Source organism: Capricornis sumatraensis, chromosome 4 (genome assembly GCF_032405125.1).
Source record: "Capricornis sumatraensis isolate serow.1 chromosome 4, serow.2, whole genome shotgun sequence".
Taxonomy (NCBI): domain Eukaryota; kingdom Metazoa; phylum Chordata; class Mammalia; order Artiodactyla; family Bovidae; genus Capricornis; species Capricornis sumatraensis.
Window position 1 is genome coordinate 21,640,474 of NC_091072.1, and position 26,867 is coordinate 21,667,340.

General features: G+C 38.7%; 1 protein-coding gene across 1 annotated transcript in view; it reads right to left on the reverse strand.

Moving 5' to 3' along the window:
* DLC1 (DLC1 Rho GTPase activating protein) overlaps positions 1-26,867 on the reverse strand; it is a 419,587-nt gene that overhangs the window by 197,145 nt on the left and 195,575 nt on the right. The window contains exon 4 of the mRNA XM_068971948.1: positions 17,060-17,093. Coding sequence (XP_068828049.1) covers positions 17,060-17,093 — 34 coding nt within the window. The remainder of the gene's footprint in view (positions 1-17,059; positions 17,094-26,867) is intronic.

Here is a 26,867-nt window from a genome sequence, read left to right on the forward strand (position 1 = left end):
TAAAAGTCTAGAGTCTCTTGACTATCTCACCACTTATTGCTACGTATCTTGCCCAGCAGGCTGGAGGCATTCTCAAGGGATGTGTCCTCAAGGTCTGGAATAAGGAAACTCTGTGCTGCCTCAACAGAAGAGGCAGGAAAAGAAGCACGTACTGACACCCCTCATTCCCAGACCTCCCCTCCAACCCTGATCTCTGGTGCTGAGCTTTATAGTGGGCGGGGGTGGGGGGGCAAGGAGAGAGAAAGAGGGTAAGGATGGGCTGACATTTGGCTGGGCTTGCATCAACCTGGAATAGGGATAACAGGTTCCATTGAGGGGATGCTAAAGACTGTGGACTTACTAAAGAACTCTAATGTTTACATCAGCTGTCAGCAATATATGGCAGTGATTTTTCAGTGTCACTTGGGCTGTTTCTAGGATTCCATAAATTATGTATAAACTATTTACATCATTACTTCATTTCCCTCTCTGAACATGACTCCTGAGATTTTTTCCTTTTCCCTAATTCATCGAGTCTTTCTGCCATCTGACTGTCCAGAATCACCACTGCACAGGTTACTCCTTCATCTCTAAACACCCTCCATAATTTCTGTTATGTGGTGCTTGATAGTTCTTGCTAGGCCATTCAAACATGAAGATTAGCCGCAGGAGAGGACGAGGTGGGTGTGGAGGAATTTATATCTAAAACAAGAACCCGGTCCAGATAAACATCTTCTTATTGAATGTGAGGGGCTTCCCCAGTGGCTCAGCAGGTAAAGAACCTGCCTGCAATAAAGGACACAGGAGACACGGGTTCTATCCCTATGTCGGGAAGATCCCCTAGGGGAAGGCATGGAAACCCACTCCAGTATTCTTGCTGGGAAAATCCTACGGACAGAGGAGCCTGGCAGGCTACAATCCAGGGATTGCAGAGTCGGACACGACTGAAGTGACAGAGCACACTGAATGTGAGAAGTGGAATAACCAGGACCTCCAGCTCTTCACTGCAGAGTCTCTGTTTTTTTTTTTCCTCCTATCATATGTGCATCTGGAGTTATTTCCACTGCTTTAAAATGCTGTTATTTTAATTTGATTAGGCAGTGAGTATGCTGGATAATATGTGAAACTATAGAACACAACAGGACACCTCTCATGACTTTGCTTGTTTCAACCAACTTTTCATAGATATCCTTTCTCTCACCTTGACCATAAGCTCTCTGAGGCTAGTGTCTTAAATAGTTTTATAACCACAGCACACTATTTGGTAAAAACAGATATTCAGGAACATTTCTGGTTATATTTATGATAGAATATGACATTTCTAGAGTCTTTCAGTGTCAGGATAATTTTTCTTAAGCCTTAGGCTTTTGTTATGCTGTACAAACTTTGAACTATGTAATGAAATTTATGTGCCTGTGGAAGAATAAACGTGAAACTTTCATTGACATTGAGCAATGATCCTTAAACTTTAGTACGGGATAAGAATTCCCTGGAGAGTATGTAACATTTAAGATTCTTGGGTCTAAGATATTCTGATTAAGGAAGCATGAAGGAATATAGGAACCTGGGTTTTAAAACAAATATTCTAGAAAATTCCAGATGTACAAGCTGGATTTAGAAAAGGCAGAGGAACCAAAGATCAAATTGCCAACATCCACTGGATCATAGTAAAGACAAGAGTATTCCAGAAAAAAAAAAAAAAAAAAACAACCATCTATTTATGCTTCACCGACTATGCTAAAGTCTTTGACTGTGTGAATCACAACAAACTGTGGAAAATTCTTAAAGAGATGGGAACACCAGACCACCTTACCTGCCTCCTAAGAAATGTGTATGCAGGACAAGAAGCAACAGTTAGAACTGGACATGGAACAACAGACTGCTTCCAAATCGGGAAAGGAGTAAGGCTGTATACTGTCACCCTACTTATTTAACCTATATGCAGAGTATATCATGTGAAATGCCAGGCTGGATGAAGCACAAACTGGAATCAAGATTGCCAGGAGAAGTATCAATAACCTCAGATATGCAGATGGCACCACCCTTATGGCAGAAAGCAAAGAGGAACTAAAGAGCCTTTTGATGAAGGTGAAAAGAGGACAGTGAAAAAAGTAGGCATACAAGTCAACACTCAAACAGTGAAGATCATGGCATCCAGTCCCACCACTTCAGGGCAAATAGGCTAACAATGGAAACAGTGACAGACTTTTATTTTCTCGGGCTCCAAAATCACTGCAGATGGTGACATGAAATTAAAAGACGTTTGCTCCTTGGAAGAAAAGCTATAACAAAGCTAGACAGCATACTGAGAAGCAGAAATATTACTTTGCTGACAAAGGTCCATCTAATCAAAGCTATGGTTTTTCTAGTAGTCAGGTATGGATGTGAGAGTTGGACCATAAAGAAGGCTAAGTGCTGAAAAATTGATGTTTTTGAACTGTGGTGTTGGAGAAGACTCTTGAGAGTCCCTTGGAAGGAGATCAAACCAGTCAATCCTAAAGGAAATTTACCCTGCATATTCATTGGAAGGATGAATGAAATCAGTCTGAACTCAGACTGATGCTGAAGCTGAAGCTCCAGTAGTCTGGCAACCTGAGGCAAAGAGCTGACTCATTGGAAAAGACCCTGATGCTGGGAAAGATTGAAGGCAGGAGGAGAAGAAGGGGATGACAGAGGATGAGATGGTTGGATGACATCACTAGCTTGATGGACATGAGTTTGAGCAAGCTCCAGCAGTTGGTGATGGACAGGTAAGCCTGGAGTACTGCAGTCTGTGGGGTTGCAAAGAGTTGGACACAACTGAAGAACTAAACAACAATTCTAGAAAATGTTGAAGCGTACTTCAACATCTTGCATTAAGAGAGTATGGTTTTATTTTCAATTAAAAATGCCATTTTTCTTTCAAGCAGAAAAATTATTAAATCTTCTTTATGTGTAAGACATTCAAGGATAAATTAGACATTGGTTTGATTATATAGCATGAAAAAATAAGTCTTAAAAATCATAACAAAAGGCATAAAAAGATAAACACTGTATGAGAAGTTTAAATATAATATAGAGAGATCTGGTAAAAAGGGCTGTTTTCAGAGTAGTGGAGATCTTAGAAGCTTTCAAAGAGGAGGTATATAAAGCAATTTGGAGATAGCATCAAAGGAAATTTTAGGAAAAGGTAACAGGAGTAGTGAAGACTCTGAAGTAGAAAGAGCAGGATGTGGAGAGTATACGCATTCCTGTGATGGAGTCTCAGGGGCAGCTGGAAACAAGGTGGGCAGTTTGACTCACTGGGCCTGGACTTTATGCAGACACATCTCTATTTGGATGAGACTTCTAAGAGAAAGTGTAAGGACAGACAAGAAAAGAAAATCCAAACATCAATGCCACGTAACTCATTTAACATTTAGGAGGGGGCTCAGTAAGACAAAGATTCAATCATAAATATTATTTGTTAATTACATTAAATAAGATATTAATGAGTTCTATGATATGAATAATGCAACTTTACTTCTATGTGCTCTATGATATTAACATCTATGATTTGAGGCAAACAAAAATTGGAAGATTAATACCAATATTCAATCTAGTAAAATAAAAATCAAAGCACTGTCTATCTAATGCATTTCTAAAAAAATAATTCCATATAATTGACTAGGTACTTTATATATATACATATACACATACATATATTTTTTACCATCTACATCACTTACATAGACACTTAAATATAAACCAGGCTCAATTCCAGAGAATCACAAAAATGTTATAAAATATTCCTTTGCTCTCCTTCCTCTTAAAAACAAAACAAAACAAAAATCTGAAACCCCTAAGGGTTAAATAACTTCACTAAAGAAAACAGAAAGGAGATAAGCTGAAGTCATGGGAAATGGTAGAGAAAGAGCAAGAGGCTGGAAACCTACCACAGATGGAGGAAAGATTTTCCAGATGTGGAATTCTTCCTATGGATCTGCGCTGTTGGCCTGGCTCACTTAAGTTCTACCGGGACAGAAAATGCAACCATGGCTTCCTTCTATCTGTAATCTAACTAAACCTCTTTTGCTGAAATTTTATATTTTGTTTCCTCTAGGAAAAAGTCTTGCTATCTGTGATCTGCAGTTAGTTTTTAAAAACTGGCTTCCATTCCAGATGGGAGTGCTTTTGAAACACCCGAAATTATTTGTCTGTGTGTCAGAATAGCTCTATTGCGAAAGTCATTTCTAACATCTCTTTGTCACAGTGCTTGGGTCCACATCACAGAGGGCCAGGGAGCTGCCTGCGTGTGAGGACGGTGGGGTCACTGCTCTGTTTATGTTCTGCTGTCAGGGACCATCTGGGAGCACGGCTCCTGATTAGCTGCAGAGTGATGAGTGCCATCTTAGAGTCAGGGTCACACGTTAGAGCAAGATAACTTGTTTTTTTTTTAAGGCCCCCAAATTTGGTACTCAAAAATATTACAAAACAATGAAAGTTTCATGCTGTAATAAATAAGCTGGTGTTCTGACTTACCAAAAATCACAAATTTAGAAAACCCTTATATTCCCCACCTGGCTGAGCTGGGTTTTACACAGATGAAAGCTACTGTTTTCATGACTGCAGCTAGAATTCAATCATTGGTGGTCTCAGAGGGGAAAAAAAATCATAGAAATGCTTCTATATCCCACAAACATAGGTGATGTTTTAAGATTAAAAAATACTAAGTCATAAGATATAGGTAAGTTTAATAGAATTCAGATTTTTTTTCCTTTTAAAGACATTTATTTAAAAAAATGTATCAACTGTCTCACTCCCTGATTATTTATTTGTATGCTTCCCTCTTTTGGTTTTACTGTTAACTCTTATTATTTAATATCTGACATATATTAATCATACTCAGTGGAATAAGGGAATGTGAATATAGACTATAAAAATATGAAATTGTTGGGGGCAACAGCACTTGACTCAAATGAATTACAATGCAAATTAAAAACTGAATGGCATGGTCAGGATGACATTAAGTGATTTTAAAAGGAGATGATTTATTTGGTCAAGGGGAAAAAGACAATCAACTCATAAATCTCATAAATACAAGATATGATGGTTGAAGATGACTGAAAATGGAGAAATACGTTCCCTGGGCTAAAAGGTAATTATGAAGTAGTGATAGAGCTCTGTAGCCTAAAATGGTAGTATAACTGAAAAACTGTAATTTTATTGAACAGTCACTATATATGCAGTTCTTGCTAGATGTTTTAGAGTAAAATAAATCATAAACAGGAGACCAAAATATTCCATGGTTCTTCACGGTTGCTGCATATTACATATTTTGAACATGTATATGTTCATATTATACACATATATGAAGCAGAAAATAGTGTTATAAGGCAGATAAAATAGACAATTGACTATTTTTGACACTAATTATATTCAGTATGGATTTGGAGAAGGACGTCTAATCATCTGAATGCAAAGAACTCATTCACATTGATGATGCTGTTCAGTTGCTAAACTGTGTCCGACTCTTTGCGACCCCATGAACTGCAGCATGCCAGGCTTTCCTGTCCTTCACTGCTTCCCGGAGTTTGCTCAAACTCCTGTCCATTGAGCCAATGATGTCATCCAACCATCTCATCCTCTGTTGTCCCCTTTTCCTGCCCTCCATCTTTCTCAGCATCAAGGTCTTTTCTAATGAGTCAGTGCTTCACATCAGGTGGCCAAAACATTGGAGCTTCAGCTTCAGCATCAGTTCTTCCAATGAATATACAGGGTTGATTTCCTTTAGGATTGACTGGTTTGATCTCCTTGCTGTGAGATGTGAGGACATAGAGATACCCTGCAGATGAGGGGTGGGGACCTCCTGAAAGCAGTTTCCTTTTCCATCTCTTTCTCTAGTTTGCATCATCTCTACTCTTCTTTTTTGGGTCAATTGCCCCTTTACCCTGCTCCTCTTTGCAGAATCATGTTTCCTCTGTGACTCCATCTAACAGTGGAGTCCAAAGTACCTGTTACAGCTTGACTGAGTTTCTCTGGCTCATAGTGTGAAGAAGGAGAGAGAAGGAAGGAAGGAGGAGGAGAAGTGAAAGAGAGAAACAGATCGTCTACGGGTCACTCAATGTATTCTCTGGCCTTGAGTCACGTGTGTCTCTCACCCCAGCCACCTGCCCCCAGTCCAGTGAACTCTGGCCATGGGTTAGGATGGGGGGAGGGAGGTCACAGTGTTCATAGGGTGCCACTTCCCAGGGCTGAAGATAAGATGAGCAGTGACATCTGTTTGATTCAAAGGAAGAGCTCATCCAACAATAGAGCAACTGAGGTTTTGGGCAAAAAATAGCACTTAGGCAAATCCTTGAAGGAAGTGTATGATTTGGAGAGAAAAACAATAGAAGAGTGTTTTGGGAACAGTAAACTTCAGGAGCAAAAGCATAAGGAGAGAAATAAGTAGACGACATAAACTCTATGAACTATCAGAGTTTTACTAATTTCAGTCATACTTTTATTAGAAGACTCGGGGTGGGAGACGTGGTGCTGTTAGGCCGGACAAGGTGGAGGGAGCACCAGCTTTGGAGCAGGAGAGAGTCAAGTTCTGTGAGCTTAGGGTGTGCTAAAGATGATGTCGAGGAAGCGTCTCTTCTCAGAGACCGCGAGGTAGGTGCACAATAAATAACAGCTGTGGGTAACACACTTAGTAGTAGTATCTTTCTTTTGAAAACATGAAGAAATTCTGAAGGAGAGAGATGAAGTAATCACAATCAATGGCTAAGAGAAGAGAGTCACTTTTGCCTAAAGAAGAAGGGATAAAAGTTAACAAATGTGGTGTGAGCAATATATTTTATGATCAATGAGTTGAAACATTTTTACACTACAAGTATGTTAAATAAGCTCCTTTAAATGTGGCATATTCAAGCAATGCAATATTAATACTAAAGAGTCAGACACGACTAAGCAACTGAACTGAACTGAACTGAACAAGAAACAAGCTGTTACATTATGAAAAGACATGGAGGAACCTTACATGCATAGTTGTAAGTGAAAGAAGCCAGTGTGAAAAGCCTACCTGTTGTACCACTGAGGCATCACATAGAATAGCTTCCCTGTCTTACAAACCCTCTGTGCTCCATCAGCTCTAGCCTCCCTTTCCCCAACCCCTGGCAATTCCTGATCTTTTTACTATGTCTGTTAAAAGAATCTTATATACGTTAAAAGAATCCTATATAATTTGAACTGTACTTTCCACTCAGTTTTCCTGTGAACTGAAAATTTCTCTAAAAAAATAAAGTCTATCAATTCAGTAACCCCCTCTTAGGTGCACAGCACAGTGCGAAGGATTCTTACAAAGCTGCTGAGGGCAGAACATGCAATGGACAATGGCAATCCACATATGATTAAGAATGAAAATGACCATAACTGACTATACATGCTGTATCATTTCAAAAAGCATGAAATTAATATGAACAGGAGTTGTCACAGAAGACTACAGTGAAGGTCGGACCCAAATGAGGCCTTGGGAGATGGGGGAGTTAAATTTCTGGAAGGGAAGCAGGAGGAACAAAGGTCAATTTACATAGAAGCAAATTCAGGAGAAAAGCAAGGTTGCTACCATGGTTACAGCGGAAGACGCAAGTTAGGGGAGGACGGGAGATAAGGTGGGAAAGGAAGGGTAAGGTCTGATTAAGGAAAAATTTGGTCATCAGCCTTAGGAACCTTGGCATTTAACCACTACCTGCAGCATAGTGGTTAAGAACATGCGCTCGAGCCTGTGTTGCTTGCTTTGAATCTTGCCTCGGCAGTAGTGTGACTTTGGTTATTTTAGGAAACCTCTCCGAGTCTCAGCTTCCTCATCTCCCTAATGTGGAAAACATTACATCTATGCTATGATAGCTAGAGGATTAAATTAAGTCATATCAATAAAGTGCTTAAAAAAGTGCAGGCACAGAGTAAATGTTTGATATTGATTCATTCAACCATTCATTCGACAGACATGAAGTCAAAAACCTCCTAAGAGGCTGGTGCTATACAGGTGCAGGGAAAATGTCTGCCTTTCAGGAAATCACAACACAGCAGGGAAAACACTGGATAAATACATAGAAGACCAGAGACTTAAAAAGGGTAGATAAAGAAGTGATGAAGTGTACCACATTGTTCTCCATTTATTTATTTCCTCAAATCCATAGAAACAACAGATTTAACATTTATTTTAAGGAGTTTATCACCAGGATTAACATAATGTTGTAGGTCAATATACTGCAAAAACAAACTCACAGAAAAAGAGATCAGGTTTGTATTACCAGTGGTACAGAGGGGGAATTGGATGGCGGTCAAAAGGTTCAAACTTGCAGTTATAAAATAAGCAATGCTAGGGATGTGATGCACAACATGAGGAATATAACTAACACTCAGTGGTGCTCAGTTGCCTCAGTCATAGCCGACTCTGCGACCCTGTGGGCCACAGCCCGCCAGGCTCCTCTGTCCATGGGATTCTCCAGGCAAGAATACTGGAGTAGACTGCCCTTCCCTTTCTCCACGGGACCTTCCTGACCCAGGGCTCAAACCCACATCTCCCACGTCTCCTGCATGGTCAGGCAAGTTCTTTACCACTAGCTCCACTGCTGTATGCTATACAGGAAAGTTGTTAAGAGCGTAAATCCTAAGAGTTCTCATCACAAGAAAAAAAAGCTTTTCCTATTTATTTTGTATCTTTATGAGAGGATGGATATTCACTGAACTTCTTGTGGTAATCATTTCATGATATATCTATGTCAAAGCATTATGCTGTATACATTCAACTGACACAGTGCTGTCTGTCAATTAAATCTCAAGAAAACAGAGGGAAAAAAAGCAGTTTGTAACATTAGCAGTTGGGAGTCACTGGAATATGTTTTCTGGGGAAGCAGAATGGTTAGAAAAATTAAGACAAAAAGCAAAACCCCAGTTTGGTGGGCAAGTGAGGGCTTTTGATGACCATTTTGCTTAAACATCACTCGTAGAACTCTAGAAGATCATTTCTACATGATAACAGTAGTCAGGGCAAAATAGTTTCTTCTAGTCATGAACCACTCTCCTGAAATGGCCAAACTGGTACTCTGGACAGCCTGCACATAACAATATGAGCACCACCCTTTTCTTGGGTATTGGTTACTTTATTATGATTGTAAATTAGTGTCTTAGATGTCCCACTTAGATAAGCCGTATCTCAAAATCATACTTTAATTATAAAACAAATATTTATGGATCCATCTGGAAGAAATACTGATCTCAATCTTTTGCCTATAGAAACACAAATCAAAGTCCTTAAAACCAATGGAGGATGAAGAAGAGAAGAAAAATATGATCACACCAGCAGAATTTTTGGTCAATCCATACTCATGTCAAAGTAATACCTCTTATATGTACCTTTCCAGGATAAGTGGCATGTTTCTAAAGAAATCAGAATAATACACAATTATCTTGTGGGCATATATTTGTGTGTATATTCAAACTATTAATAAGAGTAACTGAACTGCAAACTGTGGACTCTATGAAGGTAAATATTTGAAGGAATCATATGATCAGATATGATTTTCAAACTAAATGCAAGCTGTATTGCTTTGTAAATAAAACTGATAGAAGGAGGCCTTTTCATAAATTGTCTTTCTTCAGGGGAGAATAAAAATGACAAATGAACCTTCCTACTAATCAAAGGTCAATGTCAGTTAAAATATGGAAATGCAGAACTGCCTCATGAGCCTGTCCAGGTAGTTCATAGCCACCTCTGGCTGAGAGCCATTCTTTTAGTGATAAAGTCAGACAGCAAAACGTTCACAAGACTTTTTAGAGGAAGAATTTTCAAGCTTGTCAAATACTGTTGAAAGCTATGGTCACTGATAGATCAGAGATGAACTAAATGCCAGTATGAGTTGTTTGGTAAATCACATAAATGGATTGATTTAAAACTGTTTCTTGAGCATCTGCTCTGTGCAAGATCATATACTGGGTGAGGGCTGACAAAGATGAAATGAAGGGTTTATTCCTTCATGGAGCTCACAGCCTGATGTGGAAGAGAATTCATGAACAGCAATACATTATAGGAATCATTAAATACTGTAAAAAGATACCATTCCTTTTTGATAACCACTCCATGTGCAGGAAGCAATATTTGAATTGCTACTTGTTAAAAGAAAAATTATCAGGCACTTGTATTTCTTGTAATATAATTGAGAAGAAAAGGAAATATGTTTGCTTGGTTCTGGTGATATAGTAGCTTTATTTTACCTACATGGTAATAAATGGAATACCAATAGAACATTAAGAAACAGATTTAGAAAATTATCTGTACTGGAAAATATCCTATGAATTCAAGATCTTTGGCATTTAAGAATAACTTACTTATATTTTTCACGAATTCCTTGATACCTGAAAGCTAATGTGTTTTCTCTCAACAGCCCAGTCAACCACAGCCAACTTTTTCATGGATTAGTTTACATTAGGTTTCAGAAAAACAGAGGTTATTCGTGGGCATACTCTAAATTCCTTTCTCATAAAAAATCAGGCAAACAGAGGCTATAATACTAAGAAAAGTAAAATAAGTGAGTATTTATAAGCCATTAGTAAAAAACTAATGAAATTCATTTTCTGAGAGTGAAAGGAAATAAAGAATTTGGAATGTTGGCCAAAGGCCAGTCTAGCCTGATAAAGACAATTTTCAGATCCTGTCTAACCCTGTGAAACAGCTGGGGGTCTTTGCAGTACAGAAAGTGTTTCACCTAGAATAAAATGATAAGATTCTACATTTGGCTTTGGGAGTATTGTATTTGGAGATTTTAAAAATATCTCATTTATCCATTCATTTACCAAATATAGGGCAACTACCATAATGCCAGGCATTGGAAACACAGCTGAATGAAACAAAATTCCATCTTGCAAGATGCTTAGAGTCTAGTGAGTGAGACAGCCCTAAAACTGACCTAACCTGTACTAAAATGGAGACACAGAATAGGGCACAATCTTTCAGAGAAGAATGCTGAAATCGAGCAGCCCTAGTTTTGTCTGTCAAATCTTTTTGGATCTGTCGATATTGGAACATGATTTAGAGTGGAACCTTACATTGCATGGGCAGGTCTCTGAATTAAAGAAATGATAATAAGACTGGAAAAGGAGGAATATCTTTGCATTTTAGATTTTTCTTTTTGTTATCGATCATTTTCCTTCTCAATGGTCAAAGGCAGCCAAGAAAGTTAATACCAAAAGGCACTGTGTCTGGGCTTTGTTATTTCCTATGTTTACAAGGAGCTTGTAATGAAATTGTGAAAACCTCGTTCTCCCCTCTTACACGTCTCACAAAGAAGTGCTTGATTTCTATGTTCTGTGTTGCCACAACACAAAGTTTGGAGAGACTATGAATCTGTTATATGCCTCTGAAAGCTATCTTTCACGAGTGTTTCAGGCTATAATCATTAACTATCTTGATTTTTAACATTTTGTGACCAACAAAATAACCTAGAGACAGGCAAACAATCATCCGAATAAAAAGGACCAATGAATGTAACCAAAGTTCGATTCTGAATCATCTTTCTCAATGGTGCCCTTTGCACATTTGTATGGAATAGATCCCCAAATAACATCATTAATTAATTACCTAGTTGAGATACTTGGCAGTTGTGTGGGTAGCAGGCATAAAGAAGGGAGTTGAGGTGAGGAGTCAATGTTTCAGAACCACATTAACTCTAAAGATTGAAGCCAAAGCATTTTTGTAATTATAATTAATTGGTTAACATGTATTTACAGAGCACCTACTATGTGCTAAGAGCTGTTTTAATTACAGAGCACACAAAGATGATATTCCTGTTCTAGAAACTCTCATAGCCTAGAGAAGAGATCATACAGAAAGGCAAGATGACAAAACAGTAATTGAAAACACAGAGTTTTCTAGGAGCACAGAAAAATCAAGGACTAACCCTGCCTTGGAAATAATTCATGAAGGAGGTGTTATTGTTGGATAAGTAGAATTTTCAAGACCAAAAAAATGCAAAAAAAAAAAAAATTGTTATTTTTGGCTCATGATTGTGGTATATTTTTTATGGGTTGCTCTGCAGCCTAACAAAATTTGTGCTATATGATTTAACTTTAGAATGAGAGATTTCATATTACCCCCTATGACTACTTTCAAATATGCTTAGAGAGTCACATTTTGGTGACTAAAAAAGCAATGGTAATTTTCTAATTTACATGCCTTTGGGCAATAGAGGACACGTTCTAAATAGTAAGGATGGATATTTTTATCCCCCATGTGATTAAATGAAACTCTATTTATTTATGATAAAGAAAAACATGGTCTATCTCTTCTCTTTTTCCTGAATAAGTAATTTCTCTTTTTCTCCCTCTGTCTCCACCTATCATCTGTATTTCTAAAAAGGCAGTTGCATGATCTACATAGAAGTAGAAAGATCAAAGTTAAAATGTGTTCTGTGGCTGTATATTATGGCTGAAGTTGGACAAACCAACCAACCAACAAACACAAATAGAAAGAAGAGAAAATATTGGTGGGTTTATCAGCGAAACCCCTAGCAGGAAACAGATGGCAACCTGGGTAAATTGAGCGGAGTTTAATAACAGAACTTTTGATAAAGGTGCAGGGGAAAAGAACATGGGAATTTGGGTGGAAAATGCCAGCTGTGGTTCCTCGGGAGGCAGGTGGGGGAATAAACGACCCAACCTCACAGCCCTATTGTCCTCCCAACCATTATTCTCCTGTTGAGGCTCCTCACTGGTGCAACAGGAAGACAGAAAAGAGAGCAGCCCAAGTTTTGCCCACACTGGTCCACCTCGAGATCACAAAACTGGGGGGAAGGAGGGTGGAGGGTGAACTGGAGGGGTGACATGGGCATATGCAGTGCAATACAGCGTCCAGATTACAAATGGCCAGGGACGTCAGGCAGGAAAGTTTGATCTTATCATGCAATCAGTAAGGAGGTTAACAAAAAGCTGAAGTAGGAATCGATATGATCAGGTGATGCTTTTCAAAGATAATTTTGGTGACAGTGTAGAGAGTGAACTGAGGTAATGATAAGTTAAGGCTGGGAAACCAGTTCTGGATGCTGTTTCCAAAGTCCAGTGCAAAGTGGAGGGCTGCTTTAAGACAATGGCAGGGAGAACGGACAAGGGGTGATAGGATGACAGGACTATACGCAGGAGGCGAGGGAGAGTGGGACTGAGTAGGCAGGATCCAATTACCCCAGCATCTAGGACATACATTTCTCAGGGAGCAATCTTTTGTGAAAAATCAAAGGTTATCTATTCACTTGAGAGAATTTCACATTAATAGAGCTAAGAATTTCTAAAGAGATATTAAAATATGGACAAGTCTGCCTACACTGTGATAACCTCTTTCTGAATAAACTGACTCAGAGGCTTCTGGAGAAAGTGATCTCTTTCTTCCACATGGACAGCTGCTCAGCTGTGTTAATTGGTGCCCTGAGGAAGTGTTCAAGACCTCTGAGCAGACACGGACAGGAGTAACACAGCTAGAGTCTCTCCAGCTTTCACACGTGGTGGTTATAAGCACAACTCATTATCGCAAGACACAGCTACCATTTTTTAGAGCCTACTTTGTGCCAAGCATTGTAGCCTTACAATTACAGTATGGCAGTTTCTTTACTTATTCTCTAGAAATGGGAAAATGAAGAGGTTAAGTAATTTGCTCAAGGCTACACGGACAGGAAGCAGATGTGCTGGAAAATATACCAGTGGCTTTGGGCTCACTCTTTTACAGATTCTGGTGGCATAAAGGAAGCTAACTGAAATTATTCTGTGTTGGATACAATTACACATACTAATACTTGTGTGATTAATTCTGATTTTTTAAAACAAAATGTATCGGACTCTCAGGTCTGGAGAATGCACATTCCAATATAGAATTTCTTGAAAACAGTATTTTTATTTGATTCTTTTCTTGGGAGGCTTTCTGAATAACTTGGGTTAAGAATTTTTCTTTGAGAAGAGGAAAAGGAGGATGATGGCCCAATGCCATATTCTCCTCTAGAGCCTGAGTTCCTTCTGGGTGAGGACTATGTCTTGTTCCTAACAGCTTCCTTGATAAAACCTAATACGATGCTTAGTGCATGTTGCTGTTCAATACATATTTGTGGAGTAAATGAACCAATGGGATGCTGTTTAACAACCACAGTCTTCCTTTGGAGGGCTTTGTCATTCCAAGATGGCAGAGAAGCAGCAGAATGATTCCACTAGGCTGAATTTATGTAGCGACACAGATCAGAAGAGAAGACAGCTACCTAGACCCCACACTGGGGCAACCACACAACTGCAACTTAAGAATTATTAATAGCATGCTCCCCAAATGATTTTGTTTAGAGCTTCATAAAGCCTGGTGGAGCTGGTTCCAGTTGGCTTGGATGAGAGGTCACACAGATTAAAATAGACTTTCTTAATAAGAAACAATAGGCTACATTCATTTAGCCAAACAGAAAAAAAATGACAGGCCTTAGGGGTGGGAATGAAGCTTAATCCTATTTAAAGGCTCAATTAACCCCCAGAAGACTGAGTAGGTCCTCTGCCTTTCCTGTCGTTTCTCTGTCTAGCAGAGCTTAAAAACAAAGATTCATAAAAAGGAATAAAGATATTCATATTTGTATATAAAACACTCAAAATATTTTAAATATGGCATAATAAATTTTAGAAATTTAGGAAATTGATTAGACTTTCATGGTCCTTTAAAGCCTTTTGAAATGAATCATACTCTCTTTTGAATTGGCAAATCTGTTGCCAACTGATTAAAATATTCAAACATAAGCCTCTATCTTAACATATAAATTCATTGATTAAAAAAACATTTCTTTCTTGTATTTATGTTCTCAAACAAAATTGTATTTCCTCCTTCTTGTATCTCCAATTATATTTCCTTATAATGTACTGTACATTCTCAAGAAATCTAAATTAGAATCCACTCTGGAGTGAATTTCAATCATTCTAATGTTTTAATGCACAGAAGCCAGGTTCTGCTCAAATCAGCCCATCCTGGGTTAAACATCTGAGACAGGGCATCTGGGGGCCCGCTTAGGTCACACATACGAACCAGTGCATCCGACCTTTCACAAATCATCTGTGAATGAAATATCAACTTAAAAAATTTCTGCCCCAGCAGTGTAAAAATGGCCCAAAGAGAGATAATTAAATAGTGACACTTAATTTCATGTTTTTTCTTGGTTGTTGTTATTGTTGAGGACAAAAATATCTGGGATTATGGTTTTTTTTAAAGTGGTGTGTGCATTATATGTATGTTCCCTGTTTAATTAGCTCTGTTTTAATAAAAATGTCTTTAAGAGGAGCTTGATAATTGAGGTGCTTCTGCCTAGCACACCGACGTCATTTTAGCAGAAAAGGTCTTCACCTCTAAGTCTCTCAAGCAATGGCATTTCCAGCCTTTCTCCCCCTGCCCCTCTAGCCAAGAATTCCTATCCTAATTTTCTCCTTGGGGTATGGAAGAATGTGCTGATTTTCTGGAAGAAGATGACAACTTTGCTCTGTTACACCCTTTGTTTAAACCACAGCCAATCCTGCAAATCACAGAGAATATCACAACACAAGATAAAGCACAGCTTTGGCTGAAGTTCCTTTCTCTTTGTGATGCAAATGCGCTCTTCACCATTTATGTTTTGTTCTAAGGAGATAGCTAATATCTCAATTATTGATGGTATGAGAGCTTGTAATGGTAATTTGAATCTGCTTAGTATGTATCATTAGTCCAGCGCATGACACCAACGCAGGATAAACCAAGCAGTTTTTCTCTTGAACTGACACAAGATACCAGTTCCATGTTTTTCTTTTATTTGGACGGTTTACCTTTCAATATATTAGACAGAAGAGGCTAGACACAGCCTAAACAGAGGAGAACACTTTAGCTCTTGGAAGGACATAAACTATGAAAACTTGTGTGTGAAAACTATCTGGCAGCAAAAATCAAGTCACTGAACTTGACACAACATCCCCCATAAAACAATCCTATCAGAACAACTCTAATGCATTAGTGTAAAGTCACTTGAAGTCATGACATCTTTTAGATGATTCCATAAGCTTTTAATTTGGCTTTTAAAAATTACACACATCAAAGAGCTAAGTGATGTGCTTCAAGCTTGGTAAAGCACCTTCAATCTGTTTTTTAAAAACAGAATTTTTAAATTTTACACAGAAAATGTAAGACCATATTGAGGATGATCAACAGATTGTTAAAAAGCATACCATTCCACCAATCTGAGTCTAATTTCTCATATTTCTGCATTTCTTATCCCATCCACTTCCCATAATATTGTTAAACAGTTATACCACAGAGCACAAAGATATATTACCATTTTTCTCTAATGAACTGTCCATATCGCTTCACAGTTGTATTTTTGATGGTATGACATAACCTTTAAACAAGTACAACTTTTTCTAGGACTACTGAACAAGCTACTAAAATCTTTAAAAACCCTTCATAATCTTGGTCCCTCAGTAGCCTCAGGGGACTGGTTCCTGGACTCCCTGGCGGACACCAAAGTCCAAGTATGCTCAAGCCTCTTACATAAAATGGCCCAGTACTTATACACAACCCACACACACCCTCCTACATCCTTTAAATTCATTCTAGATTAGCTATAATAACTAACACAAAGTAAATGCTATGTAAAGAGTTGCCTTTGTGGCAAATTCCAGTTTTTCTCTTTTGGATCTTTCTGGAAATCTTTGCTTTTTCAAATATTTTTGACCCAGATTGATTGAGTCCATGGATGCAGAATCCATGGATACAAAGGGCTGACTATATGAGCAACAGATCTCCAAGGACCATTCCTCAGTACACTGAACAACACCTAATTGTTTTTCTCAAGAAAAGAGTTGTGATCACATTTACAATTAAGGCCACAAGAATTACACACCCTATTCTAACAAGATACAATGTTATGTTAGAAAACCATATTTTTTCCTTGCATTTTGAACAAAACTTATTTTCCAGGAATTCAACCATAACTTTTGCCCAGAAACTGAGGAGATATATGCATTTTAGATATTTAATGAAATGTCCACATGAAGATGGAATTTTATTCTAAAATAGATAGGAGTGAAAACAAAACCAGCGTCAACTTACCAGCCTTTTCCTTCTCTGAGAGACCTGGAATTGCCTGAAAAAGAAGAAAAGCCACAAATTGTGGTATCATTAGAAGGAAATGGCAAACAATATTATTAGGAACAAAATGATGCCCCATAAATGAAGCAAAAATTAAATAGGGCCTGACACTAGAAATATCAGAGAAGAGGAACTGAATAGACAATTTTTTTTTTCAAAAAAGGCATATAAATGGCAAACAAGCACATGAAAGGTGTTCAGCGTCACTAATCATCAAGGACACGCAAATCAAAGCTACAATGAGACATCAACTCACGCGTGTAGAATGTCCATCGTCAAAAAGACAAGAGATGATTAGTATAGGTGAGGATGTGAAGAAAAGGGAACCCTTGTGCACTGATAGTGGAAATGTAATTCGGTACAACCATTATGGAAAGTAGAATGGAGGTTTCTCAAAAAGTTAAAAATACTTTATACTTTCCATATATATGATCCAACAATCCCATATCTGAGTATATATGTCTAAAGAAAAGGAAAGAGGATATCAAAGTGGTATCTGCACTCCCATCTGCACTGCAACATTATCCACGATGGCCAAGATATGGTAACAGCCTCAGTGCCCACTAATGGATGAACGGATAAAGAAGATGTGGTGTGCATGTGTGTGTGTGGTTGTGTGTGTGTGTAATATTATTCAGGACTGAATAAGAAGGAAATCATACCATTTGCTATAACATGTGCCTTGAAGGCATTATGCAAAGTGAAATAAAGCCAAATACAACATGGTATTTTTAATATGTGGAATCTTAAAAAAAAAAAAAAAAGCATGAAACAGAGAGGGTAGAAGTGGTTGCCAGGGGCTGGTGGAGTGGGAGAAATAAGGAAGGCTCAGTGAAAGATATAAATGTTCAGCTATAAGATGAATAAGGTCTAAGGATTTAATGTAAAGCCATGGGGATTACAGTTGATAACTGTATTATACAATTGGTATTTTTTAAGAGAGTAGAATTCAAATGTTCTCACCAAAAACAGACAAATATGTGAGGCGATGGGTATATTAATTAATGAAAGAGGGAATCCTTTCACAATGTATGTGTTGTGTGCTTAGTTGCTCAGTTGTGTCTGACTCTTTGTGAGCCCATGGACTGTAGCCCACCAGGCTCCTCCGTCCATGGGGTTTCCCAGGCAAGAGTACTGGAGTGGGCTGCCATTTCTTCCTCCAGGGGATCTTCCAACCCAGGGACTGAACCTGCATCTCCCGTGTCTCCTGCATTGCAGGCGGATTCTTTACCCTCTGAGTCATCAGGGAAGCCCTTCACAATGTATACGTCAATCAAATGATGTATATGATCTGATACATATAATCATCAATCAAATGATGATTGATTTGATATGTATATCAAATCACTACAATGCACACTTTAAATGTCTAAAAATTTTATTTGACAATTATACTTCAATGAAGCTAAAAAGAAAAAAGAGAGCGAGCTGTGGCACTGTTGTAAAGTCACTAGATCCAGCTAAGCTCAGAGTAAATCAGTCATGTAATTGTTTTCCTCTCTGAAGACAGACTTATCTCACCCTTAAAAGGTATTGCAATAAGTGAAACTAAAAACACTTTGAATATGGATCAAATTTTTTATAGTTCAATCTCTTTTCCCATTTTGGGAGGCAAAGAATGTTAACTGTTTGGTCAGTATCTGGGCCTTTCAAGTCTCTGTCCAGTCCTCTCAAGGCTCAGATTCCTCCTTTATAAAAGGGGGATAAACACCTCGACTTCACAGGGCTGCTGAAAGCACCAGATGTAGTGGCTTCTGTAAAGCACATGAGGTCCTTAGGAAAAGACAGCCGCTCTATTTGCTACTATGGGGACTGGTCCAATGAGCAAATTACTGAAATGAGAGGTTTAGAAGTTCAATTCCTACTAACGATTATCTATCACTATTATTTAGAAACTAGAGTTCAGGATGAGATGTCTTCAACAGACTTTACGGTAGAATAGTGTAGTTCTATTCTTTGTGGATACCTTAAAACAAACTAAGGAAGTGAGCTTCTGATTGCCATTCACCTCAGTCACTCATGTATAAAATACAGTTAGCATGAGGGTATTAACTTTTATTGGAAAGCCTTTTATGAATCTATCTGGCCCACTGGGATTTCACGCTTTCTGCTCCATAACCACTGACCACACAAGATGTCTACAAGCATGTCTCTCTCCCCTTCTTTAGGGGACAAAGTCTTCAGAGTTGAAGGAAAGAAAATAGGCTCAAATGGGAAATTAATTTTGTTGCACGTGTGTATGACAGAGAGCGAGAGAGGGAGAGAGGAAAGTTCATGTGGACGTCTCTTATAGGTCAGTCTAAGGAAATAATATCAATCTCCATTTTTGGAAATCTCAAAGATCAAGATTCTTATATCTTTGTGAGATGTTGATTATTGTCGAGAACCTCACCTTTGGAATTTACAGGATTTGGAGATTGATGCAGTTTTTCAAACAAGGGAAAAATCTATGGATAAAAAAGTGGAGGAGGATTTGTTTTGGCAAGACCGATCTACAGTGAAAGCATCTTTTGACTTAATCTTGATCTGTCTTTAGTTGTTCACTGCTTGTTCTCTGGCTGTGAATGCTGACTCTGCATCCTGGCAAAGATGCAGCCCTGAGGAGAACATCCGGTTATTAAACGGCAGAGTGGAGGACCACGTCCAGACAGCAGGGCATCAGATGGACTGCACAGGCTTCCACCCCTGTCCTCAGCACCCTTTTATTTACAGCAAGATCATCTGATTTCTTCTTTTTTTCAAGAAGAATTTCTCTGATTCTGCCTTCCCTTGACAAGAAAGACATCCTACAGCTTTGGCAATATTTATTTACTTCTTATGTCTCTATTTTGGGAAAGGTCTAAGAATGGAATTAAATCCATACTATATATTTTAAACCTTGGCTCAGATTTGTCCCCTGACTAAAGATAAGGGCTTTTAAATTAAATTTTCTCTTTTGCTTCAAGCAAATCAACAACAAAACAAAACAGAAACCCTTTTGTTGACAAGACTGTAAAGGGTGGTAATAGATAATTGGCTTAGATGGTAAAGAATCTGCCTGCAATGCAGGAGGCCCACGTTCAAACCCTGGTTTGGAAAGATCCCCTGGCGTAGGATAACTACCCACTCCAGTATTCTTGCCTAAAGAATCCCATGGACAGAGGGGCTTGGTGGGCTATACTCCATGAGGTCGCATCGAGTCGGGCACGACTAAGGAAACACTTTCATGGAGAAAGTTCCTCAGTGTATGAACAGCTAACACTTACTAGGTTCTCAGTATGTAGAAGGTACAGTTTTAAGATTTTACCTGCATAAACTCACTCAATCCTTAGACCAACTCCGTGAAGTCTTAAAAAGCACAGTAAGTTTTGTGAGGTCACATTGAAAGAATGGAAGCCAGGACACAACTATTCACATGATGATCTTCGAGATCACTAATTTCAAAATGCTAATCAGAGTATTTTGAAACAAAGGAGAAGAAAGGTTTGCAGAGGTCCTATGGGCAGATATTGACTTAGACCACAAAATACTTGTGCAGGATGTCTGTATGGAACATTTAGAAATTCTCTAAATAACCTCTCTCTTCTTATGGCTAAAGTGTTTTAGACAAATTGAATGTCTTACCCCAATTCCAAGTTGACCAGTGACAGGCCTTCTCCATATTTTATTCTATTTGATTACAAAGTGTGTAACCAAGCATGTGTAAGTAAATATTTAATAAAGGTATTAGCCCTATCAAACAAAAATATTTTAGCCTCCAAAGAGCCAGATCCAATATGTCACGTAGACAGTGCCAGTTACTATAGAATATCCCCCCATGCTCTGCATGATTCTTTAAGTTACCAAAACTCACCTCCATTAAATAACAGCACTAGCCATATCAGCACATGGAGAAAGGAAAGTCAAAGTTTAATGTATCCAATATCTAATAACTTTTAAAGTATAATCACATAGTAATAACAGCTGGATATCCTTCAGCTGATTTATATTTGAGTTTGAGGGAGAACCATCTCTTTAGAAAATGGTTTATGAATACACTGACTAGATTCGTGAAATTTTCTAGCGATGAAAGGCAATAAATTAAAAAAAATGCTGACACCTGGATTTCAATTAATTAAAGCTATTTGTTGTTTCTTAATTAGTAGCAACTTGTGTGTGCGTGTGTGTGTGTGTGTGTGTGGAATTCATGATCCAGTTGAAGAAGATACACGAGAATAGTTCCACTCAGAGGTTGCTGAATGACAATGATTAGCACCCTTATTGGTGCGACATTAATAGGTGTAGAAGATAGTAGGTAATTAGGACTACCCAGGCAGAAATGGGATGGTTTTCCTGGGTGTTGAACCCCTGGGGAGAAAGTGCTGGTCAGAAGATTTCTTTTTGCCTTTGATGTAAGAATACTGGAGTGGGTTGCCATTTCCTTCTCCAGAGGATTTTCCCACCCAGGGATCAAACTCAGGTCTCCAGCATGGCAGGCGGATTCTTTACCACTGAGCCACCAGGAAAGCACATTTCTGGGCTTGGGGAAAAAAAAAAAAAATCACTTCATGCAAGCTGTCTGTATCGTCTGGTACAAAGTAGGTGTTCATCAAATTTTTGTGGGAATAAAAAACCTAGTGTCTATTTGTATATATAGTTCAAGTAATATGCATGACTGTTGCTTATGAGAAAGCTCCCATAAAAAGCATATTTTTGAATTCATTAGGGGTTTTTTCTTAATAGCTGCCATATGTTTCATTTGAACTGTATCCTCAGGAAGTGATTTAACATTTCTGGCAATAAAGCAATTAAGTCGGATTTTCCTGCTGGCCATATGGGTTCGCTGTAACTTCATATTTTCTTCTCTCATTTCTCAATGGAACAAAGGGAAGTCTAGTAAGAACTTCCAAATGAGAGAAAAAAAATTATTCATCGTCTTTTGTTATTTTTCTCCGTGATATTCAAATGATAGGAAACCACCTTTTCTGTGGCTATCCTAACCTTCCAGTAGTTCTCCACATGCAAAGATTTTCATTTATGTTGATTTGTTGAGCTGTTTTACAATTGAATTTTTTAAAAGCCATTAAGCAGAAAGGTTTTTAGTAAAAGGGGAGGAAACAATTTGCTTTCTCTTAATGAAGTCTTTTAAAGCTGTGTGTGGGAACCTAGACTGTGTGTGCGTCTGTTTATGTTTCTGGACATGAAACGTATTGGGGAAATGCTCATTTTGACGTGCCTTGCGGAAACGCTGTAGACATACGTTGATTCATTTGGTCTGTTGCTAGAATAGCTTTCTGCACTTACAGAAGGACCTTAGCTGGATACCTTTTAGGAATTTATACCAACTACACAGAAGCTGCTAACATAAATAGTAACATAAGTAATGGATGTTGTACCTGAATCCATTTTATAAAATGACAAAACATTCTAATTGATCTTGATGATTTCTAAGTTCATCTTAATGATTTCAGGTGAAAATGGAGTACGATTTTTCCTCTTTAATATGTTATTTTTATTAATACGTCAAGTCATATATATTGTTGTTGTTGTTCAGTCGCTAAGTCATGTTCGACCCTTTGCGACCCCATGGACTGCAGTACGTTGGGAGATAGTGTCCTTCACTATCTCCTGGAGTTTGTTCAAACTCATGTCTATTGTGTCGATGATGCCATCCAACCTTCTCATCCTCTATCACTCCCTTCTCCTTTTGCTCTCAATCTTTCCCAGCATCAGGGTCTTTTCCAATGAGTTGGCTCTTCACATCAGGTGGCCTGATGCTCCAAAGTATTGGAGCTTCAGCTTCAGCATCAGTCCTTCTAATGAATAGTCAGGGTTGATTTTCTTTAGGACTGACTATTTGATCTCCTTGCCATCCAAGGGACTCTCAAGAGTCTTCTCCAGCATCCACAGTTCAAAAGCATCAATTCTTCAGTGCTCAGTCTTTTTTATGCTCCAACTCTCACATTTGTACCTAACTACTGGAAAACCGTAGGATCTATATGGACCTTTCTTGGCAAAGTGATGTCTCTGCTTTTTAATACCCTGTCTAGGTTTGTCATAGCTTACCTTCCAAGGAGAAAGAGTCTTTTAATTTCATGACTGCAGTCACCATCTGCAGTGATTTTGGAGCACAAGAATATATATTATTTAATATAAAATAATATATTATATATATACATATATAATATAGAAATGTATATATATATTTTATAGAAATGTATTATATATCGCCTAAGAGAGTTATGTTTTTCTTAGTGTTTTGGAATTGGGATGATAGTCTACTACCATCAAAAAGGCCTTTTGAAGGAATTCCCTGGCGGTCCAGTGGTTAGGACTCGACACTTCTACTGCAGGGGGGAACAGAGTTCTTTCTGCTTGGTCCCACAAACCATTCAGTGTGGCCAAAAAAAAAAAAAAATACCCTTTGAAAGTCACTCCCTTACAACAAAGGACAGCGATGAGAGGCTGAAAGCTTCTACTTGTAGGTTCCATGTAGGGAAAAATGCTACCGTTTATTTCGTCCTTTCTGTCTTCATAGGTAGTGCTTATTTTGTATGTTTTCAAATATTAGAGATGCTGGCATGGAAGTGTCTGGAATATTGTCTTTTTCTATAGGAATTTTTCTCTATTTGCCTTCTTAAAAATGGGAAGAATCAGTGACAGTAAATTATTCCCTTCCTTTAAGAATATTCCCTTTTATTCCCACAAAATATTATATAGTAAATTTCAAAGTACATAATTATGTCCCTAAAAATTGGAAGAAAATGTCCCTCAGTGATGGAACTCCCTCAGTCTCAGAGAAGAGCACACAGGAGTCCATTGTGGGCACAATGGACAACAGGAAGAGGTTAGAAAGTCATATTTTTGTTTTGAAGACATGAAAGACAACATTAAAGGAAAGTAGGTACACTGGAAAATGGGTTTGTTTCCATGTCTATTTACAGACTCTTTTGAAATCACTCCTGTCTGTGATTTTGTTAACCAGTCAATGATTTCTGTGTGCTTTCATCTGAACAAAGAAGTTCATTGAGAAAGCTGTGTCTGATTGGCAATCTGATATCATCTGTTTTGGTTTACAAAGTCTTTCTCCAGCTTTGACAGTCATCTTTCATTGAAAACATAGACTTTATTTTTAGAGCAGTTTGAGGTTTACAACAAAACTGAGAAGAAGCTACAGAGTTTTCCCCCTAAATCCCTTGCCTGGACACACGCATATTATCAATAACGCCCTTACTATTATCAAAAATGCCCACCAGAATGGTACACTTGTTACAACTGATTGGTTTACATCGTCACCTTATTAGCACTCAAAGTTCATAGTTTATATTCAGGTTCACTCTAGGTGTGGTCTACTCTACAAGTTTGGACAAATGTATAAGGACAGGAAAAAAGTGAGTGTTAGTTGCTCAGTTGTGTCTGACTCTGTGAAGGCCAGGCTTTTCCGTTGGTGGAATTCTCTAGGCAAGAATACTGGAATGGGTAGCCATTTCCTTCTCCAAGGGATTTTCCCAACCTGGGGATCAAATCTGGGTCCTTAACATTGCAGGCAGATTTTTTATTGTCTGAGCCATCAGGAAAGCCCCTGTTTAAGGACATGTATCTACCATTATAGTATCGTAGAGAACAGTTTCATTGCTCTAAAAATCCCCTGTAAATCCTCTGTACTCCATTCATCCCTCTCTCCTTCCTAACCCCTGGTGACCACTGATATTTTTACTGTTCCCATAGTTTTGCCTTTTCCAGAATATCATATAGTTGGAATCAATGTAGCCTTTTCAGATTGGCTTTTTTCACTTAGCAATATGCACTTAAAGGTTCCTCTGTGTCTTTTCATAGCTTGATAGCTCATTTCTTCTTAGCACTAGATATGTTCCACTGTGTGAACGTGTTAGTTTTTTACCCATTCACCTACTGAAGGACCTCTTGGTTGCTTTCAGATTTTGGCAACTTTGAATAAAGCTCCTATAAATGTCTGTGTGCAAGTTTTTGTATGAACATAAGTTTCCAATTTCATTAAGTACTAATGAGTGCAATCGCTGTAAGTGTGGGTTTAGTTTTGAAATGTTCATCTTTTGATGACATAGATATGTGAATAGTTGTATTAAATAAGTCGCGGTGGGTTTACCCTTCTGACTTCTATAGTCTCGTCTAGTAGTGTGTAAGATTCATGAGCAGAGAACAAAGTTCTTACTTTAACATATGGTTATAGTTGAAAGATGACTGGTGAGACTTCCCTGGTGGCCCAGTGGTTGAAAACCCGCCTTCCAATGCAGGGGACATAGGTTCAACCCCCAATCAGGGAACTAAGTTCTCACATGCCACAGCTAGAGAGGCCCACGCATGGCCCACTGCTGAGCCTGCTCTCTCTAGAGCATAAGAGAAGCCTGTGTGCTGAAATTACAGAAAGGCTGTGCACTACAATGGAGACTCAGGGCAGCCAGAAATTTAAAAAAACTAAATTTAAGAAAAGATGACGAGTGATGATCCTCTTCTCCTGACCTTTTCCAGATATAATCTAACAAATATCTCCCTTTCAAGAGCAGCATGTAGGTTGCTCACTGGTTTAACAAAGTGCACTCAGACCCAAGCAGCTCAGGGCAGCTCACTCCTGACTGATAGAAGCGTCAGCTGTGGCTGCCGTACGCGTCCTCGGTGGACAAGCCAGTTGTGCTCTGGTGCCTGCTGCAGCCTACAGGATACACAGAGTCTGGTGGGCTAGGAGGAGATGTGGGCTAGGTGTATATGACGTGTGCATACAAGAAATGTGTAGGGAAACAAAGGTGGAGCTACAGTGGCACTTGTTATTCACTGGTAGGAAAATCTTCAACAGTAATATAATTGTTGGGTAGCAGGTTTCTTTTTCTTTTTTTGCAGTAGTTATTAATATAATTAATTTTAACAGCTCCTTTAACTCTCAAAAATGTCCCAGTTTGGATAATAATTTATATGAGAACAAGGATATCATCAATAGCATCCTATGTCCCTGGTTTTAGGGTAGGTTTGGCCTATAGAAAGCCCCAGTATGAGATATAAGGCTGTGATATTATTTATAGTAAGAAATATATCTTTGGATCTTCCATCCCTTTCCTAGCATTGCTGCTGCTGCGTCGCTTCAGTCGTGTCCAATTCTGTGCGACCCCATAGACGGCAGCCCAAAGCTCCCCATCCCTGGGATTCTCCAGGCAAGAACACTGGAGTGGCTTGTCATTTCCTTCTCCAATGCATGAAGTGAAAAGTGAAAGTGAAGTCGCTCAGTCATGTCCGACTCTTAGCAACCTCATGGACTGCAGCCTACCAGGCGCCTCCGCCCATGGGATTTTCCAGGCAAGAGTACTGGAGTGGGGTGCCATTGCCTTCTCCGAACACATATGCTACTTCTACCCATTTCCCTTGTTCCTTACACCTGTCTAATTGTAAAACAGTATTATACTTGAGAGACCCTCCTAGAAACAGGGCTCCTAAAACGCTTGGAATTTTCTAAGTTAGGAGAGTGATAAAAGGTGTCTTCTGTTATGCTAATGAGGTGACTCTTTGACCCCACTTTGAGATGGGGGCTGGCTGCCAGTGAAGCCAACCAACCTCCTGGAAGGAGAGGGGTGCAAGTGGGGACCGAGTTCAGTTGCCAGTGGTCAGTGAATTGCCAGGAGTCATGCCTATGTAAGGCGCCTCCATGAAAACCCAAATGGCCAGCTTCTGGGTTGATGAACACCTGGAGATGTGAGAAGACTGGTGTATTCGGAGAGGGAATATTCCCATACCTACCCCTTTGCAGTTCTTCTATCTGGCTGCCCCTGAGTTATATCCTTTCACA